Source organism: Leptopilina boulardi, unplaced genomic scaffold (genome assembly GCF_019393585.1).
Source record: "Leptopilina boulardi isolate dan_hultmark-lab unplaced genomic scaffold, ZJU_Lbou_2.1 LbouV2_342, whole genome shotgun sequence".
Lineage (NCBI taxonomy): Eukaryota > Metazoa > Arthropoda > Insecta > Hymenoptera > Figitidae > Leptopilina > Leptopilina boulardi.
The window spans coordinates 1,576,008-1,597,463 of NW_026137910.1; the positions used below are offsets into that span (position 1 = coordinate 1,576,008).

General features: G+C 24.7%; 3 protein-coding genes across 8 annotated transcripts; 2 read left to right on the forward strand and 1 right to left on the reverse strand.

The window, feature by feature from the left end:
• The first annotated feature begins 23 nt into the window (after nucleotides 1-23).
• On the forward strand, nucleotides 24-3,325 carry LOC127285898 (coatomer subunit zeta-1). 2 transcript variants are annotated; one of them, XM_051312105.1, is made up of 5 exons: nucleotides 24-295; nucleotides 745-990; nucleotides 1,855-1,988; nucleotides 2,152-2,242; nucleotides 3,002-3,325. In XM_051312105.1, the coding sequence occupies exons 1-5, from the start codon at nucleotides 278-280 to the stop codon at nucleotides 3,047-3,049; spliced, it is 537 nt and encodes a 178-aa protein (XP_051168062.1). In that variant the 5' UTR covers nucleotides 24-277; the 3' UTR covers nucleotides 3,050-3,325. The 2 variants fall into 2 exon arrangements, with proteins under 2 accessions (XP_051168062.1, XP_051168061.1); XM_051312104.1 differs by lacking the exon at nucleotides 24-295 and adding an exon at nucleotides 331-498.
• Nucleotides 3,047-17,654, reverse strand: LOC127285897 (putative mediator of RNA polymerase II transcription subunit 24). Its single transcript, XM_051312103.1, has 7 exons — nucleotides 17,528-17,654; nucleotides 17,313-17,442; nucleotides 13,029-13,352; nucleotides 11,573-12,267; nucleotides 11,379-11,462; nucleotides 7,914-8,836; nucleotides 3,047-3,434 (listed from the first exon to the last, which is right to left on the reverse strand). The coding sequence occupies exons 1-6, from the start codon at nucleotides 17,546-17,548 to the stop codon at nucleotides 8,042-8,044; spliced, it is 2,049 nt and encodes a 682-aa protein (XP_051168060.1). The 5' UTR covers nucleotides 17,549-17,654; the 3' UTR covers nucleotides 3,047-3,434; nucleotides 7,914-8,041.
• Nucleotides 17,655-18,103: 449 nt separating this feature from the next.
• Nucleotides 18,104-21,022, forward strand: LOC127286001 (uncharacterized). Of its 5 annotated transcripts, none has more exons than XM_051312260.1 (4): nucleotides 19,074-19,103; nucleotides 19,329-19,364; nucleotides 19,487-20,073; nucleotides 20,173-21,022. In XM_051312260.1, the coding sequence occupies exons 1-4, from the start codon at nucleotides 19,089-19,091 to the stop codon at nucleotides 20,657-20,659; spliced, it is 1,125 nt and encodes a 374-aa protein (XP_051168217.1). In that variant the 5' UTR covers nucleotides 19,074-19,088; the 3' UTR covers nucleotides 20,660-21,022. The 5 variants fall into 5 exon arrangements, with proteins under 5 accessions (XP_051168216.1, XP_051168214.1, XP_051168215.1 ...); XM_051312261.1 differs by having other exon boundaries at nucleotides 19,074-19,091; XM_051312259.1 differs by lacking the exons at nucleotides 19,074-19,103; nucleotides 19,329-19,364 and adding an exon at nucleotides 18,104-18,386 and having other exon boundaries at nucleotides 20,173-21,017.
• Nucleotides 21,023-21,456: the final 434 nt, after the last annotated feature.

A 21,456-nucleotide genomic window follows, 5' to 3' on the forward strand; every position in this document is an offset into this window, starting at 1 on the left:
AGCTATCGATATATCACAGTATCGATATCAAACAGAAACATTCACAAAACTGACAGTTTACGTCGACAAAATTTTTATTCACTAAAGAAAACGATATTTATAAATTAAATGAGCTTGTAAAATAGGTGATAATTTATTTAAAAAATAGTATGTAAAGACAGCTGGCTGTCAAAAAAGTTTATTAAAAAAAAACACCGCCCTTACGCTCAAAAAAAAAAAAATTCAAGTTTTTCAATTGAAAACATTTCAATAAGAGCAGAAGACACGTCACAGAATCATGGACGGCCAGTTATTGGTGGGTATTTCAAACAGTTCTGGATGTTTTTTTCATTAGGTAGTATAAAAGGTCATCATTTGAGTAACTCTTCCTCATTAAACTATCGTACGGAACAGTTTAAACACGTTTAAGCTATGAATCGCAATACATTACCGAAACAAACGCAACCTAACCTCTCAGGATCATTTCGTTCTGATTCGGAAACACATTCTGAATCTCACGTATGATTTTTATTTTAATCTTTTTTTTTTTATATTTATTTTTAACTTTTCACATTTAGTTTATTTTTTGTATTTCGCTTGAACGGTTTTTTTTTCTTTTTATTACAAATTATATGAATCATCTGTGAAGTTTTTTTTAACTACTTTGCAAAAAAAAAGAATATTGCAAATAATTGTTAATTTTTAATAACTTAAATTATTTTCTTATTATATTAAAATTGTACATTATAATTTATTATTTAACAGGAACCGACTCTTTATACTGTTAAGGGTATTGCAATTCTTGATAATGATGGCAATAGAATACTTGCAAAATATTATGATTCGAGTAAATTTACATCATCAAAGGATCAAAAAACCTTTGAAAAATCATTATTTAATAAGACCCATAGGGCAAACACTGAAATTATTATTCATGAAGGACTAATATGTGTTTATAAAAGTAATGTTGACTTGTTTTTCTACGTGATGGGAAGTGCCAACGAAAATGAGGTCTGTCATTTATTTTTATTTATTATTATTATTATTATTATTACATCAAAATATTTTCATTTGTAATTTATTTTCTTTCAATCTATTCTTATTGAATTAAACAAATATATTCTAAATGTTAAAATGAAATTACAAAATTATTTAAGTTTTTTTTTTTTTTGAAATAACAGTTTATTAATAATAAAAAAATATATTTTAATTTTGGGGCATTCCATGTGAGATTTACGAAACAACGTTTATGATAAACGATTTTTAAAGAAATAATATTTTAAAATGAAAAATTCTATCATATTTTTTGACTAAAAAATGTTTTTTATAGTTTTTATTAATTTAATATTTACTTAATTTTATTTTAACGGAAGCATTAAAAAAAAAGTTTAAAAAGTGATTTTTTTCAATTCGAAGTAATCGATTTTTGAATTTTTTTTTCTTTTTTAATCCAATCTCTAATAAATAAGGAACTTTTTCCTGTTTTTGCGAATGTGTTGTTTTTTTTTTTTTTTTAAAATACTATTTACAATTTTCAAATTAGATGCAAAAATTTATATTATGTATTTTTGAAAATAATACAAAACACAAATGCAAATAAAAAAAATACAATAAAAAATGTTCTAGGCAAAAAAAAAATTTCGAATGAAAATCTCACATGGAATGACCCATTTATTTTACAATAACAAAAATTATATTTTATAAAAAAATTATTATTATTATTATATTTAAAGTAAGTGGTAAATTTATTATTACCTTCAGTGATTACAATATTATTATTATTATTATTATGATATAATTTTAAGAATATTATTTAAAGTATTTTTAATTAAATTTACAGTAAATTTTAATGAAAATATAATTTTTATTTACTAGCTAATTTTGATGAGTGTCTTAAATTGTTTATATGACACGGTAAATCATCTTTTGAGGAAAAATGTTGAAAAACGTATCGTTATGGAAAATTTAGATACAATAATGTTGGCTGTTGACGAGATTTGCGATGGAGGGTAAGTTAAAAAATTTCATTTTATATTTTACCTTTTAATATTGAGTTTTTTTTTTTTTATTTCTTTATTCATATTATTCTTTATTTTTAGAAAATACATTTTATTTATTGGCTTAGTTGTATATTAATAGAGTTTTAAATATAATATATAATTTTTGGTACAGAATTATTTTGGACGCGGATCCCACTAATATAGTACAACGAGTGGCTTTAAGGACGGATGACATTCCATTAGGCGAACAAACAGTCGCACAGGTAAATAATATAATAATTCTTATTATAATAAAAATAAAATCCTAAATTTATCTACTGTAAAGGAAAATAATATTCGAATTTTATAAAATTATTTTAAGATTTAAAGAAAATGTGAAAAAAACAAAATTTTATAAGTTTTCATAAAAATTAAAAAATTTATTTATATGAAAATTCGCTTTTAAATACATTTTTCTCTTAATCCTAAAGTACTTTTTATAAAATTTGCTAATTATTTTTTTTTCAGTCTATACATAATAAATTTAGAATAATGAATAATTGTTTATTTATTTAGAAAATATACAGGCTGAAGAAAGTACTTCAAAATACAAAATGAATATAACAGTAATTATATAAATAATAATTAAAAGCAGCTATACTGGCAATTATTAGTTAATAACAAATAAAGTAGAGCGTAACTACAATATGAATTGAATTCAAATAGAGATTCATCCAAAAAATAACAACATTTCTCATCAAAATTTGTTTCGCGAATAATATTCTACTCATTACAGAATTTTTTAATCGATTTATAAACATTAATTAATTTTCAGTTAAATTATTCGTTTAAGTCACTTATTAGGTATTTTCGATTTTTATTTTGATTAGAAAAATTGGAGAATAATATTATATTAAAAAAAAGAAGTTCTCTTTTTATTTGAATTGAATAAGTGATTTTATGAATATTAAAAAAATTTCTTTAATTAAAATTTTTATTACATTTATAAATTCTAAAGTCTATTTTTTAAAATCTTTTTTCAGGTCCTGCAATCTGCAAAAGAACAACTTAAATGGTCATTGTTGAAATGAATTTACAGAACTGATATTTTATTACTTGTATAAATATTAATGTCATTAGAAATTTACATATTTCTATCGTTATTAAAATCATTCCACTATTTCGAAAACTGTTTTATCAATTTTTTTTAAAAAACTCTAATCCGCTGGTTTTTATAGTTCATTTTCTATTGCAATCCAAAATATAATCTAGATTTTTATTTATTGTATTATTATTTACAAAAAATTATACCATTATAAATTATTATATGGCATATTTTAACAAAATAAATGGTCTACATTGGTAAATTGTTTTTTTTTCATTAAGTAGGGCGTTGTCCGCAGTGGCGAGACAGCCTGTGTGGCGAGACATTAGGATATTTCAGACAGCTGAACTGACTGTGCTGGCACTTCTGGCCTGAAAGACAAGTTTTATTGTGCTTTAACTTTTCAATATGATGCATACGTTTTTGATGTACGAAATATCGCTATACTGTTAATAACAGTTTCAAGATATTTTAAAAGTTTTATTTCCCATCGGTATAAGTGATAATATATAAAAATTTCCGGAATTTTCTGAAGGGTCAAATGTTTTGAGTCTTTAGTATTTAAGTTTCCTTCAAAATTTCCAGAGCACTATGAATTATTGTTCGATGCATAGGATTGTACATCGTCATTACCGAAAAATGCTGTTTCCGCATTGGCGAGACACTTGTTGTCGGCAGTGGCTTTTTATATCTAATAATATTGTACATGTCCTAATGAATTTGATATAATTTTTGTACGTTTTGTCGACAATATTTTTCATAACTATAGTTTAAATTGAAAAAGATGAACAGGAAGAAAAGCTTATTTGTTTTTAATAACTGTGACATGGATTAGCGGCTCACAATCAGAAAAATATTTGCCTGTATTTTTATGATTGAATGAAACAATATTATGATTTAAAGGCATCAATTATGATACTCTTTCTCTTTGATTCCTTTGTTTTTTGTTACGATTGAACGATGAAGACTCTCATTTTAAGATAGTGTCTCGCCACTACGGACGATTTTTTATGTCGGTAGTCGCGAGACATTATCGTAAATCGGCAATAACTTTTTTTTACAATATCTGTTCTGTAACTGTATAAGTTAAATTTGCAGTATAGAGTCACACCTGTCCATGAATATATATATACAGACTTGATGTTCTTGAAAATGTGAGTGCTATAACAAAAAAACAAAACGTGTCTCGCCACTACCGACTCTCCCTTAATAAAAGCCAAATTTCATACATTTCGCACAATATTTAATGAAATAATAATTATTATTTAATTATTTGACTATAATTGTTCATAAATTAATAATTGAAAAGTTTTTTTATAGTAAAGAATATACGTTTTTACAGAACAAAATTGTGATGCTTTTTTTGTGTCAGTAATCTGTATCAGTAATCTGTATCAGTAATCTAGATCAGTAATCTAGATCAGTAATCTAGATCAGTAATCTAGATCAGTAATCTAGATCAGTAATCTAGATCAGTAATCTAGATCAGTAATCTAGATCAGTAATCTAGATCAGTAATCTAGATCAGTAATCTAGATCAGTAATCTAGATCAGTAATCTAGATCAGTAATCTAGATCAGTAATCTAGATCAGTAATCTAGATCAGTAATCTAGATCAGTAATCTAGATCAGTAATCTAGATCAGTAATCTAGATCAGTAATCTAGATCAGTAATCTAGATCAGTAATCTAGATCAGTAATCTAGATCAGTAATCTAGATCAGTAATCTAGATCAGTAATCTAGATCAGTAATCTAGATCAGTAATCTAGATCAGTAATCTAGATCAGTAATCTAGATCAGTAATCTAGATCAGTAATCTAGATCAGTAATCTAGATCAGTAATCTAGATCAGTAATCTAGATCAGTAATCTAGATCAGTAATCTAGATCAGTAATCTAGATCAGTAATCTAGATCAGTAATCTAGATCAGTAATCTAGATCAGTAATCTAGATCAGTAATCTAGATCAGTAATCTAGATCAGTAATCTAGATCAGTAATCTAGATCAGTAATCTAAATCAGTAATCTAGATCAGTAATCTAGATTAATAACTGAGAACAATAAAAAATCGATGAAAGGTTACATTGACAAACTAAGTGTATTTTATGTTTTTTTGGTCGCTGAACAAGAATGTGAAGTCCGTTTTTATTTATCACGTCAGGATATTTGAGGAGTTTCATATGAGAATGAGGGGTCATATCCCCGATTACGATCAGTTTTTGTTTTTTAATAGTGATTGGGGATCTGATTAAGTATTTTAAATATTTTTTTTTAAAAATAAGTATTTTCCGAGATATTTGCATTAACAAATTAATGCAACTTTTTTTTCAAATAACTGTAACTTTATTATTATGAAAGATAGAAGAAATTTGTTTAAATATTTTTTACTCCAAACAAGTTACATTTTTAGGAAAAAAAATTAAATTAAAAAAATTTTTATTTTATAATTTATTTATTTAATAAACAAATTTTATTTTTAATATTTAAACCTGTTATTATTGGCCTTCAATTGGTCTGAAAAAAAACATTAATATTGTTTAATATATAACAAATTGACCTACCAATTTTGGCAGACACGTTATTTTTCTTTTTTGAGAAAAAAATTTTTGAAATTTTTGGTGCACGCACGACCGTTGAGCAACATGATGCGGCGCGGTATCATTCATATGAGATTTCACATGAGATTTACCTATGACCTTTTAAATTCGTCCAAATATATTTTTTTCTTATTCTTTGTAGAAAAAAAAGGTTTACGTATTTTTATTTTTTTAATAAGTGCTCAAATTTTTGAGTTATGAATTTTTAAAAATCTGATATTTTCAAGTTTTTTTGAAATACACCTAATTTCAATGACATGCAACTCTAAAAGTATTGAATTTATCGGACTTATGACCAAGATACAAAAAAGTTTCAGTTTTTTATCGACTTTCAAAATATGTTAACGAAAAAAAAAATTTGAATTTGTTTATAAAAAACAGCAATTTTTTATAAACAAATTAAATTTTTTTAAATTTAGGCGCGATTTAAAAAAATTTTTTTTTTATTTTTACACACATGAAAGTGAGAAGAAAATTTTGCAATAAGTTTTGGAGTGGGCCTGATGTTCCTTTTGTTTATATAATTTGTTTAAAAAAAAAAATTACTTTTTTTTGGTTTTTTTTTATTTTTCAAAATAAAAAACCTCCCTGAAGTTGGCTTCGACGCTCAGCGCCGAAAATTATTTTCCGCAGAATCAAAAATTTCTAATTATTTTTTTTTTAATTTTTCAATCCAAAGAATACCTTGAAAAATACTTCTCAAGACATTTTGTGGACCAAAAACCTTTTTAAAAAATGTTTTGATATTTTTGATTCTGCGAAAAACAATTTTTGGCGCTTAGCGTCGAAGCCAACTTCAGGGAGGTAATAAAAAGTTATTTTGACACTAGGATCTACTAGTAAACTCATAGAAAAGCAAATTAAAATCACTTTTTATTTTGAAAAATAAAAAAAAACCAAAAAAAGTAATTTTTTTTCTTTAAACAAATTATATAAACAAAAGAATCATCAGGCCCAATCCAAAACTTATTGCAAAATTTTCTTCTCACTTTCATGTGTGTAAAAATAAAAAAAAAAATTTTTAAATCGCGCCTAAATTTAAAAAAATTTAATTTGTTTATAAAAAATTGCTGTTTTTTATAAACAAATTCAAAATTTTTTTTTTCGTTAACATATTTTGAAAGTCGATAAAAAACTGAAACTTTTTTGTATCTTGGTCATAATTCCTAAATTCAATACTTTTAGAGTGACATGTCATTGAAATTAGGTGTATTTCAAAAAAACTTGAAAATATCAGATTTTTAAAAGTTCATAACTCAAAAATTTGAGCACTTATTAAAAAAATAAAAAAATAATTAAACCTTTTTTTCTACAAAGAATAAGAAAAAAATATATTTGGACGAATTTAAAAGGTCATAGGTAAATCTCATGTGAAATCTCATATGAATGATACCGCGCCGCATCATGTTGCTCAACGGTCGTGCGTGCACCAAAAATTTCAAAAATTTTTTTCTCAAAAAAGAAAAATAACGTGTCTGCCAAAATTGGTAGGTCAATTTGTTATATATTAAACAATATTAATGTTTTTTTTCAAACCAATTGAAGGCCAATAATAACAGGTTTAAATATTAAAAATAAAATTTGTTTATTAAATAAATAAATTATGAAATAAAAATTTTTTTAATTTAATTTTTTTTCCTAAAAATTTAACTTGTTTGGAGTAAAAAATATTTAAACAAATTTTTTCTATCTTTAATAATAATAAAGTTACAGTTATTTGAAAAAAAGTTGCATTAATTTGTTAATGCAAATATCTCGGAAAATACTCATTTTTTAAAAAAAATATTTAAAATACTTAATCAGATCCCCAATCACTATTAAAAAGCAAAAACTGATCGTAATCGGGGATATGACCCCTCAATCTCATATGAAACTTCTCATTTATCTAACCTCATAAAAACATAATGGATTTTATGTGTTAGTCCAAGTTTTATAAATATTGACGAATTTACTGTAATCTTGGTACCTAAAGGTTTTTGAATTCGATGATTACGAATTTAAAATCACAATTTCAAATTCCAAAATGGCCGATCCAATATGGTTGAAAAAATTTAAATAATTTTTAAAATTTGGCTTATGATTCGTAATGAATAACCTGAAAAAACTCTAAAGATACTAAATTTTGTAAAAAGATAATTTTTTATAAATTCGACCATCATATTGCATCGCTATGTTGGATTTTAAAAATATGACATCAAATTGTAAGTTATTAAGAATATTTAATTGTAGATAAAATATGATTTTAAAGTTCACCTGTCAAAAAAGCTAATTTTGTGATTTTTAAGTATAAACAGACCGATTATAAATCACAGTAAGATTCTTGAAAAGTTTTTTCAATTTTTTTTTGCAATGAGTTCTTTTTCTAATCTTTATTTGCCCTCCTAAACATCTGCCATAACACTGTCCTCATCCAAGTCATCCTCATTTGCTCTCTGATGATCGGTATCATCGCTTGCTAATTTATTTTCATTTTCTAAATCTTCACTCACTAATGTTTTAATTTCTTTACAGTTATTTTCTTCGGGTTGATTTTTCCCTCTTGTCTTATTCATCAAATCATTCGTATTTTTTTCCTCTAAATTTTCTGTCTCTAAATCAATTTTATGTTCTTGATAACATTTTTGACTAAATTCTTTCGATGGAATATTGTCAATTTCAGAATTTTCTATATCATTTTGATTCGATGTTTTTTTTACATCATTATCATTATTATTGCAAACATCTACTGCGTTTCCAATTGATTTAATTTCCTTATTATCATTATCTTTACAATTAATTAACTGATTATTCTCATTAGATTTCTCGGTAGAAATTTTTTCATCTTTAAAATTATTTTCTGGTGAATGATCTGACGAGGTTGATGAACGATTATTGTTTTCTAAATTTTCTTTTGAAACGTTACAACAAACATTTTCGTTATCCTTAACAGAATCTTTGGATTGTTCGTAAGTTGTCTCAGGACTTCCAACGTGAGGTTTCAAGTTAAGTCGCTTGGGATTGCGTACTTGGATGATGAAGGGATCAGGAGACTCGTATGTTTGCGTTGGATAATTTTCAGCAGCGCTCAATAATGAATTATTATAATAACATGGATTTGTAATTTGACACTGTAAACGATTGACAATTGACGTCCTCGGAATTGAACTGTTACGTCTTCTATTCATTTCATCTTCCACCTGTTTTTAAATATTCAACAAATTTTGTTTAACTTTTCTCTTTCAATACTGTTTCATGTTTTTAAAAAAAGACTATTATAAAACTTTAATGTCAACAAATGAAGAAAATATTTTATGAACAAGAAGACAAAAGAGTCGATCAAGGCGATATATGAAACAGGTCAGTTAACAAGGTTGGGTAGTTAAATGCTACCTTATAGGATGGAGTTACATGTTGGTGTAAATCACGGTAAATGCAGAATGCAAAACCGAAAATAATGAGAGTGAAAAGGACAGGGATATATCACTATCCTTTTCACTCTCATTATTTTCGGTTTTGCATTCTACATTTACATCAACATGACAACATGTAACTCCATCCTTAGGCTGCAGTTCCATGTAGATAGAACAGTGAAATATTATAACAGATTTGACCAATCAGATGATTGGATTTTTTAAAAACTTTTTCTTATTGGTCAAATCTGTGTTGTAATCGTATAATTATACGAAAATTCATTTCCTAAGGCTGCGTCTACAATAGATTAAAAAATGTCTAATGATCGTGTATAGTGTAGTGTAGTGTAAAGTCGTGACTTAGAATATTGCAAATTAACTGCTGTTAATAAACAAAAACATAACCTCAAATTCAGATTTTTAATATTGAAAATTAAAATTAATAAATAAATTAAATTAATATTAAAAATCTGAATTTGAGGTTATGTTTTTGTTTATTAACATCAGTTAACTTGCAATATTCTAAGTCATACAAGATACACGACTTTACACTACACGATCGTTACACATTTTTTAATCTATTGTAAACGCAGCCTAATAAGTAAAAAAAACCTCCTATGCTTCAATTTTATACACAAATGTCGTATTTTTGTATCAGAAAAATGAAAAAGAAATCAATTATAATTTTACAAAAAGTAAAACGTAACCTCAAAAAGTAACATTATTATAATTTCACATGGTTTTCAAGTTAGTTCAAAAACTGTTAATTGATTTAAAATATCTTAAATAATAATGTACCTTATTAAGGTATTTAATTAGCATAAAATTTATTAATTTGAAATTTGTTTAAATTATAATAGAATTCATAACACAAAAAAAAATTCAGTAAAATTCCTATAATAATAATATAATTTTTCAGCAACTTTTTAAAAATTATATTTATAGAATATTTAGTTAAGGCCAGGTGCAACTCGTCAAATGTAAACAAATATGAAAATGTACGTAATTATTGACAAATTTGCGACAGCCTTTTTTTAAATAGAAAATAAAAATTCTTCTTTTTCTATGTGAGAATGGAAAATTCATATATAAAACTACAGCCTAAAACCGTATTTGACTAATAATATAAAAAATATTAATAATTATAATAAAATGAAAATTACACTGAAACAACAATTTCCTCAAGGTTACAAAAAAAAAAAAACCATTTGAGTATATCTGAGGCACAGACGTTGTGAACCTAGGTGGGAGAAAGAGTTGAGCCATTGGACGGTCACAGGTTGGAAAGGGTAAAATTCTGAAGTTATACCCCCACCAGAGGACAGAGACTAGGTCTTTTACGCCTTCCCACACTATTTCTCCTACCTAGGTCCTCAATGTCCAAGCCTCAGATATACTCAAATGGTTATTTTTTCGTAACCTTGATTTAGAGTCCTTGTATATTTTAAGTTATAAATTGTACTATGTATAAATGTTATTTTATTTGATAATAAAGATATTTTAAAGTCCGTAACCTTGAGAAAATGTCTAATTCAATTTCATATCTATTTTATTATAATTCTTAATATTATTCATATTATTAGTCAAATGCGGTGTCAGGCTGTAGTTTCCATTTTCATATAGAAAAAGAACAATTTTTATTTTCTATTAAAAAACAGGCTGTCGCAAATTTGTCAATAATTACGTACATTTTCATGTTTGTTTACATTTGACGAGTTGCACATGGCCTTAAAAATTTCTATATAGTTTAATTTGGTGAAAAAAATTTTTTCTTTATTTTATGAACAAGAAACAAATTTTTTTTACCATAATAGCCACAAACGCGAAGCTATTATTATAAAAACTTTGAGTTTATAAAACTCAGATAAAAATTTTTTTCTAATAAAACTTTGAGACAATCTTTAGAAGGATGTCCACAACACGATAAAGTTTTTCTATAAATGCATTTATTTAATACATTTTTCTATAAAGATTGAAATTTGGTTAAGCATATATAACAAAAAAATTGCGATTTTTGTATGATAATAGCCCCGGTTGACGGTATTCAAGATTTTCATTAATTAATTCCTACTTTTTCTTTTATTTTTCTATCGTCAAAAAAAAAAAAAATGTTAGGACGTACACAGAAAATTAAAAGGCATTAAAATAAGCTGCAACGCTTATTATTTTAATCCAATTTTGCTTATTTTAATACCAAAATGGATTAAAATAATAAGCGTTGCAGCTTATTTTAATGCCTTTTAATTTTCTGTATACATGTTTTAGATCAAGTGCACTATTATAAGTAGTGTAACATAAAAATTAAAACGAATTATTTTTATATACTAACTTGAGATATTTTACTTTGGATATTGTTCAAATGACTTTCCGACAATAATCGTTGAGCATGATATGGGGCGAAATTAAAATTTACCTATTAATAAAATTTTTGGAAAAAAAGAAATGTAAATTCATTATATTGAAATTTATTGATGAAATTGAACAATAAAATGACGTAGATAATTTTTAAAATTAAATTTTTACCCTTTCCTGACATTCCTTTTCTCGAAGAGCAGCTAAAAATTCTCTAAGTTCAGCATCTGTTTTCAATGTTAGTACAAGAGGATCTAAATTACCAGATCCTTCAGCTCCAATTCCTTGATTTTCCATTAATTTTTTATTTATTAAATGTTCCACATGTGCCTTAAGTAAATTTACTTTTAATTGAATCATTGTCAAAATGGGAATAATAATTGATGGAGGATTTGCATTCATGTGAATATTTATTAAAGCATTAATTTGTTGGGCATTTTTTGATTCAGTTAAAAGTTGATCTTTATTCAATTGATTGATTGCCATTACCGCAGTATTAATTGTTTCATCAACATTTGTAATTATATTTGAACCAGGAACTTTTCTTAAAATTAATCGAGTTGATGCACATGATATTATTCCTGGAATTGCAAGAAATTGTGATGCCAATGCTTGTAAATTCAATGATGATGGACAATGTTTCTTTGTACAAATTGTATTCTCTTCTCTAGATTCTTTACATTTGTGTTCTGTGAATTCATTGAAAATATTTGGATTCTTAAATGTTTCTCTCATCATTTCCATTTTTGGACAACATTCACAATTATTTGATTTTTCCTTTCTACGATCTTGATTCGTTATATTATTATAAATAGGAATTGGAAGTGCATAGGGAATACAAACAGGAGGAGATGTGTATGGTACACCTGAAAAATTTAATTAATTATTATTATTTTTATATAATTTCAAGAGAATTGAAAATGTTTTTAAAAAAAAAAAAAAAATCATCTCTTTTTTACGAGCACTGAAAACTTTTACGTGCGGATGAGACTTTTGAATATAAATTACGTATAAAATTTAGTCCCATGAGAATTATAAGTTTTCGCACCCTCAGAGTTCCTTGAATGAATTTAATATATCTACGCACATCGTTTGAATTTATAATGTCTATTTAAACTGAAAATCAATTTGAAGAGTGTAAATATTTAACTAGATTTATAAATTTTTCTTTTAAATAAAAAAAAAATTTTTTTTTTATGATCTGATGGGATTTAATATTATATTTGATAAATTGTAAAAAATAATTTTTTTTATTCTTTTGTTTGTTGTAAAATATAAGAAACTATTCTTTTTAAAAGAAGGAATGAAAAGAGCTTTTATGTCGTATGTCGTAACTTTTCACTATATATATATATATATTTTTTTTTTTATATTTAGTTTTTACGTTGATACTTTCTGACCGACAATTTTTCAAAAATAATGACCTATTTCTTTTCATTGGTATTTCTTTTTATATTTTTCATATATGATATGGGAATATTTAAAGATCAGTTATAACTTTTAAATTTCAAATCATAATTTCCATTTTTATTTGTTTTTTTATTCTCACAGAAAAGAGAATTTAAAAAATGTTTTTGTAAACAATTAAAAATAGTAATTTATTCAGATGATTGAAAAAATTGTATACCCATTGGTGGATAATTCACAGGATATCCCATGTTATGTCCTAAAATAGAGTTTGGCAATTGGGGCGTTGTTGGGGCAGGATTGGGGCATGCATTGGGCAAAATGAAAATTGGCGCTGCACTGTTTATACAGGAACGAAATTGGTCCAGAAGTCCTTGAGTCAAGGATCCGAAATAATTTTGATTTTGCATTCCCGGTGTACTTGAACACATATTTGGATTTTGTTGATAAGGATTCGATATTAAATTTTGACTAGGTACTTGTTGACCACCAATACAATCCGTCGTCTGATATTGCTGAAAAGGTTGATGCTGAAAGCTAGATCCTTTTAAAATAATAATAAAAAAAAATTAATGTTAATAAACAATTCGATTGCAAATAAAAAAAACAAACAATGGCGAAAAATAATTATTTTACAAATTATTTAATAAAATTAGAATTTAATAATTAAAAAAGTAAATTGTTTTTTTTTTAAATTCACGCCTCGGATCGACTTTAAGGCATAAAAAAAGTCGTTTTAGTCGATTTATATTCCAAAAAAAATCGAAAAAGTCGATTTTAATTAACAAAATTTAATTGAATATTTTACTTTAAATAAAATAACTAATGTTATTAGATAGGGTCAGTCGGGGTAAATCCGAACGGGGGGTAAATCCGAACGCTAATTATTTCAGCTTAATTAAAATTTTTAAAAATAAGTTCGATAGGGTAACGGCACCAGTGAAAGAACATTTAAGGAAATGCATACTTTAATCATTTATTATTTTTGAATGCAGTTATTAAAAATTTTTTTACCAATTTTATTTCGATAGCTAATTAAGTGTAGAATGCGAAGGTCATATTTAATTTTCATAAATATAAGATGTTAATTAAAATTTTAATTAATAAGTAAAACATACCTATTTCACCAGTGAAAGAACAAATTGTCTAATGAAAGAATTTTCTGCATCCAGTGAAAGAACGATGTGAAATATATATTTAAAATATATTTAAAAAATATATTAAAACGAAGATAAAGTAATAAAATGTTTGTAATATACTAAATTAAGGTAAATTAATGATAATTATGAATATTTTTTAACTAAGTTTGCAGAATCTTATTTTTAATTGAAAATGCATTTATAACCTACAATCAATCATCTACTTGCAATTTATTTTGACAATATTATTGTAACCTAACAGTGTTAACCTATTTGATTTTGTCATTTTTTTGTTTGACTTCAGACTATTCGTTGAAGGTGTTCCTTCATTGGATTGCATTGGAACCAGTGAAAAAACATTTCTGTTCTTTCACTAGTAAATAAAAAAAAAAACCCCCCAATGACGGAATTTGCTTTTCTTATGGCAAATTAATATTTTATTAGCTTTTAAATGAAAAGAAGTATTTCTAATACACAAGATAAATTTAGTTTAAAAAAGACCGACGATTTAAGGCAGTTTAAATTAGTTAAATGTGAAAAAAGAAATAACGTGTCAGAGAAGAGTTCTTATTGTTGAAGATAAATTTGCAACACAACATTTTTAAAAAATTTTTTTTATAAAATTTACGTGTTAACTCTCTAGGTATCTTAGATACTAAAGACGTAAATTAAATAAGGAACATAAAAATATATAATTTATAATACCAAAATGCTTATTACACTAATTAGAATGCAAAACATGAAATTTGTTCTTTCACTGGTGTCAGTTCCTTCACTGGTGCCGTTACCCTATGAGAATTTTTACCTCAGATCCTCTTGAAGAGATTCTAAGTATTATCCCATTTTTTGTTTGTTAATTAGCAACAGCATAAACAAAGATAACAAGTATTGCAAAAAAGATTGAAAATCAAAGATGACACTCTTTCAGTATTTTGTCTCGTATTTGAAGAAAAAGAAGCTAAAATTTCATTTTATTATTTATAATTGTTTGTTATGAATACTAGAACAGAAACTATATTTGATTTTTGCCTTCTGTAAAATTTTATTAATAATATCAGACCGTTCGTATTTACCCAAAAAAATTGGAAAACTGGGGTAAATCCGAACGGTATTTTTAATAATTTTTTTTTACATCAAAGCCACACAAAATTGTTTTTATTTGATTACACTATTATTTTAACATTATAAAAGTACATAGAAAAAAGTTTTTCTTTCTATATGTATCCTCGTTAGTAATTAATAAGCAGAAACTTAATCTCTGTTCTCTCGAAGGAGTGTTTCAATTTTTTTGCCAAATGGTTTGTTGAAAAAAGTTTTTCAGGATCTTAATAAAATTTGGTATTCTACGGTTTTTGGGGTCACTAATTACCAATTTGAAGTCAGTTTTTCAAAATTCAAAATGGCGGACGAGAATTAAAAAATTCATTGGATTCGCTCGAAAATTGTTACTCGGGGGGTTTCAGAGTTAGCAAATTTGATAATTTTTAAAAATAAGTTTTAGGAAAGTACGCCATTTTGAATTTAAAAAATTTGACTTTTATTTTTGTATTTACATTAAATTACTCCAAAATACTTTCTTTACCAAGTTTTGCAAAAATCCGTTATTGATTTGATAAAGTTATTGAAGGTTTTAATTGTGTAATGCATTTTAATTTTTAACCTGTTTGATTTTTGTATTTATATATGATGCATTATTACATAATAGGTTTATTATCGTATTTTTTTTGAGTTTTTATATAAGTTTAACAATTGCAATACTTTAAATTTATTTTCCCTAAGATTTTTCTGAAATACAGTGGCGTTCGTATTTACCCCCATATTTTAGGAAAGTTGCAAAGTATCGAGGTAAATACGAACGCTAAGTTTCCTGCGATTGTAATTTATCAAAAATTTTTTCTACCCCATAAAATTGTTCTATGGAAGTAAAGTAACAACTTCATGCACCAGAATACCGGAAGTATTTTTTTTTAAAGAAAAAACTTATGTTATTGTTGAAACTTACTAAAAGCGTTCGGATTTACCCCAGTTGACCCTATTAAATTTATTTTATTAATTCTATAATGAGAATAATTGTATAAAAATATTATCAAGAAAATTTATTTCGAATATTTCAAAATTGAATTAATTGTAAGACAAATTTTCAAAATTTTATTTAAGTAGGACAAATTTCTAAAAAAAATTCTTAGTTTCATTTTTATAATTTTTTAAAATCTGATTTAAGCAATTTATTCGAATTAAAAGTTTTTGCATATTTTTTAGTTTTTATGGTCAAAAAAATTTCAGGTTACAGAAGTTTAAATAAAAATTTTTTCTAAATAATAATTTTAGAAGAGTTAAAGTTGAAATTTTTAGAAATAATTGAATTTCAAAATTTTTCAGACAATAATTAAATTTTAAAGAACTAAAAATAATTTATCAAATAATTTTAGATAACATTTTTTAAAAGTTATTGAATTTTCAAAGATTTACAATTTATTTAGATTTTTGAAATTAATTGAACTTCAAGTGATTTTTGAATTTTCGAAGAATATTATAAAAATCATTAAAAATAATTGAATTTCAGAAGAGTTATAATTGAAATAAGTAAATTTCAAAAAAATTTTAAATGGAAAATTTGAGAAATAATTAAATTTTAAAAGTTTTAAATTGAAATTTTTTGAAAATAATTGAATTTCAAAACATTGTGTTAAATTTCAGACAATAAAATTATAACAAGAGAAATTTTTAGTGATTTCTGTTGATGAAGAATTTATTAGAAATCACATACAAAAATTGAATTGAAAAATGCTTTTAGATAATTGAATTTTCGAAGAATATTATAAAATTCATAAAAATACTTGAAAATTTTTGCAAATAATTAAATTTCAAGTGATTTTGAATTTTTGTTTGGTAATTTTATTTGCTAATTTTTTTTTAAATTATAAACAATTATTAAATTTCATAAAAATTTTAATTGAAAAATAGTTTAAAATAATTAAATTTGTGAAGAATTTCATTAAAATTATTGAAAATAATTAATTTAGTGAAGAATTTTAATTAAAAATTTGTTAAATAATTAAAATAATGAAAATCTTAATAAGATTTCCATTGTATACTAAAAAAATCGAATTTGTTTAAATTTTTTTTTTAAATGTAAAAAGAAGTCGAAAAAGTCGCATTTTATTAAAATAAGTCGAAAAAAGTTGGAAAAAGTATAATTCAAGGCCTGTTAATTAAATAAATATTTGGATAAGTAATAAAATGGAAACTGGGACAAATATTGATTAATGAAATTATTGTAACAATTCGTAATATGTGCATAATAATTTGATTGATTGAAATAATAAAATTATCAATAATTTGCATTTGAAATTAATTTTCAATACCTGGTTGATTTACGTTAAAAGGATTCATATTAGAAATCAATTGCGGAGAAACAGTTTGCTGTTGTTTCTGTTGATTTTGAAAATTATTTTGACTCGTCTGAGCAAATTCGTTGTGATAGTATGTTGGAATCTGTGGCATATCGGTTAAAATCACAACCAAATTTTTATTTACTGGTTTAATTAAATTTTTAAAAAATATTTTTAAAGACTCTCACATTATTTTTCCTTTGCTGCATATTTAATTTTGATTTATTTTTATGACTATTGTTTCTAAATCTAAATTAAAAAGGATTTTTGAAAAATGACGATAAATTTTGACGTGTTTGGTTTAGTGTGTTGAAGTTATTATTATTTAAAAATGATCTTCAATTTTTTTTGTTCTTGTCGAAACTTTTCAAAAATGATAATTTCATCTAAAATAAAAAACCAATAATACTTTTATAATCCAATTTGTCTTTTACAATATTGAATTAAATCAATTAAATTTTTAATTCAGCTTTTATTAAAATTTTTTTTTTATTCACATTTATTGGAAAAATTTCTAAAATATACATGAAATTACGATTTGACTAAATTTTAATTTTTCAAAAAAATATATTTTAAAAAAAATTTCAAAATAAATTATATCATGTTTGGACAAAGAGAAGTTATTGGAAAATTTTTTTCTAAGTATAATCATTGAAAGACGCACTACAAACTTTTAATGGTCAATGAACGACAAACTCGATAATAATGATGTCATGTCTCACTTGATCTTTTATAATCTTTATGGAGGGGAATACTTCAAAGTATTTCCTTTCACAATTTTCAAGCGGCGTGTCAGTATTTATTCCATTGTATATAAATGTATACTAGAATTATAACCTATAATTTATTATTTTTCATAAATTTAATTTTAATTTAGTTTATTTCGTTTATTTTCGTGAATACAGTCTTTACAATTGATTGTTAAAGTTTATTTTAGGCCTTTAATGGTTCCAAAATATGGAATTGTAATGTAATGTAATTTGTTTCGAATATCAGAATAATTTAAATCCTTCATTTGAATTGCCAAAAATTGTCCGCAATTTACCGGTAAGTAAATTTTTCCTTCATTTTTAAAATATTTGTAAACTCAATTTATTCAAAAAATGAATAGGGTAAATGCACTAATTGCGGCGCGATTCTAGTCAAAAAACACCTTTGGAATAGAAAATTTGAAATTTCTATTGTATAAAGTAAATTTAAGACTTATTAAACTAAAAGCTTATGTTATTTAGATATTAAAAAAAAAAACGAAACGGTCTCATTTTTTGATGCAAAAAATTTAATCAATTTATATCAATCATGGCCGAATTGAATCGACTCAAAATTAAACGAATTTTTTTCAGATATTTTGGTAATAGTACAATTGCGGAGACCATTTCACTATTTAATTTAAAAATGAAAATAACAGAAAATCAAAGACAATGTGCAATTCGATAATTAAAAAGTGACAGCTTATAAACATAACCTAAAATGCATGAGAAAAAATTTGTCGATAAAATCAATATAGCTGAGCTTTTTAGAAGGTAGATGGCAGTTTTGCTTTTTATAAAAACGATTCAGAAAAAATTTAAAGAAAGAAAATAGATGAGTGCTGCCATCTACCTTCTAAAAAGCTCGGCTATATTGATTTTATCGACAAATTTTTTCTCATGCATTTTAGGTTATGTTTATAAGCTGTCACTTTTTAATTATCGAATTGCACATTGTCTTTGATTTTCTGTTATTTTCATTTTCAAATTAAATAGTGAAATGGTCTCCGCAATTGTACTATTACCAAAATATCTGAAAAAAATTCGTTTAATTTTGAGTCGATTCAATTCGGCCATGATTGATATAAATTGATTAAATTTTTTGCATCAAAAAATGAGACCGTTTCGTGTATCATTTCTAAAAATGATACACAAAACGATCTCTTTTTAATATAACTTATGTGCATCAAAACGTTGCAAAGATTTGATGCAATTTTTGGTCTCAATTTGATACTTTTAGGAAAACTGTGATAATGAGTCACAATTATCAACATTTGTAATAAATTTGTAATAACTACAAAAACTTTACTGGAAAATATACAAAAGAATTAAAAAAAAATTTTTAATATACATTTCTAATATTTCTAGTTTACTTTAATAATTTTTTTTTTTTTATAGAAAATGAATTCGTCAGAGGATGATGACATAAATTTCATAAAAAATGAACTTTTACCAGAATTGGTATACGAAAGATGTTTTTGTGACGTTGGTTCAAGGGAATTTGTCGAGTATGATTCAGCCTGTGTAAAATCACTTAATAACGAAAAGGGTCCAACGAATAATGAATCTTATTATTCAGCAAATATAATAGTTAAATTTTCCGGTGAACCAAAAACATTTTCCATTTTTATTAAATTACTACCAGCTACTGTAAATGACATTGCTTACGATTGGTTTTTAAATGAAGAAATATTTTACAATAGTCATTTACTACGTAAGAGCAATACAAAATGTGTTCCAAAATGTTATGCCGTTAGTATGGGTAAATATGGTCGACCTACACTTGTACTGGAAGATTTAAATGCTCAGGGTTTTGAGAAAATTAGAAAATTGAATCTTGAAGAATTAAATTTATGCGCCAGTGCAATTGGATTTTTTCATGAAAGCATTTTAAAATATGTGAGAGAGAAGAATTGTTCGTTAAATAATTTTTCAACATTAAAGAATATGGAATCCAATCAAATTTTTTGTAAAGGATACTCCAGGTTTGATGTTTTTTTTTTTTAATTTAAATTTTATATCCAAGTTTTTATTTCGAAAAAAATTTTTAATTTTCAATATCATATAAAATTTACATTTTTCAGAATAAAAACATTGATAGATTCGAAAATTTTAAAAAAGATCAAAAATATAGTTGGTGAAGATATTCGTGAAAATTTGCAATCAACAGTTGTAAAGGAACAGAAAATATTGTGTCACGGACACTTTAGTCGGGAAAATTTGCTTTTCAAATATGAAAATGGAAAAGCAGTTGATGTAAAGGCTATTCGTTGGCACACGATAAAATACAATTCTATTGGTATGGATTTAGCTTTTCTTATTCTTGAAAATTTGTCTAACGAAATGGGAGACATTGACGGTATTTTAACTCGTTATCTGAAAGCATTGAAAAGTGGAGATCTCGAAAACGAAAGAAATTCTCTTTCATTGACAGAAGTTCGAAGTGCTTTTGTCTCTAATCTTCTGCACGCCTATTTTACCTTATCGTTGGATGAAGACTGTTCGGATGAGAAAATCGTAGCATTATCGGAGCAATTGGAGCGTTTGGGTGCTTTCAATGAGATCCAGTGACATAAATAAAAAAGAAAACTCTAACACACAGGATAAAAACATATAGTATTGTTTATTCTCTTCATTTCTTTCTATTTTAAGAATAACATTTTTCATCTGCTTTTTTTAAGAACATTAATAATAAATTTAGATTAGAAAATTTTAGATTTGTTTTTGATATTTTAAACGTTCAAAAATGAACGAAAAATTTGTTTACTACTTTTTTAACTTTAAATTTGATTACAAATTATTGGTTTCTGTATTCTAAAATAAATTAATAAGTTACTAAATGTTTAATATATTCTTTTATTTTGCATTGCTGTAGTAATTTAAAAAAAATTTATAGATCAAAAAAATTATTTCGTTCATTTGAACGTTCGGAACTTCAGGCATGTTTGACTAAAATCTAAATTGTAGTACAAAATGAAAATTAAAAATTTTGTTAAAATTAAAAATTTCTAATAAGCCTTTTTAATATTCATCCATGTTTTGTTCCAATAAATAATAATTATTTTGATAAATTTTGGTATTTTTGATTTAAAAAGATGTTCGTAAATATTTTAATGTTCCAAAATACCAAAATTTATTTAAATAATTAAACCTTTCAAATTATTTTATCCCATATCAATTCAAAATGTAAAGAAAAAATTTATGAATATAAAATAAGAGAGAGTGATTTACGCTATAATCTCTCTTGCACTAATCATTTTCTGCTTTTTTTATTTTTAAATTATATTCATCTTTATGGTACAACGTCCTAATTTGCTTATAATTGATTATAGTTTGTTGATAAAATACTTTATCAATGGATTTTATTT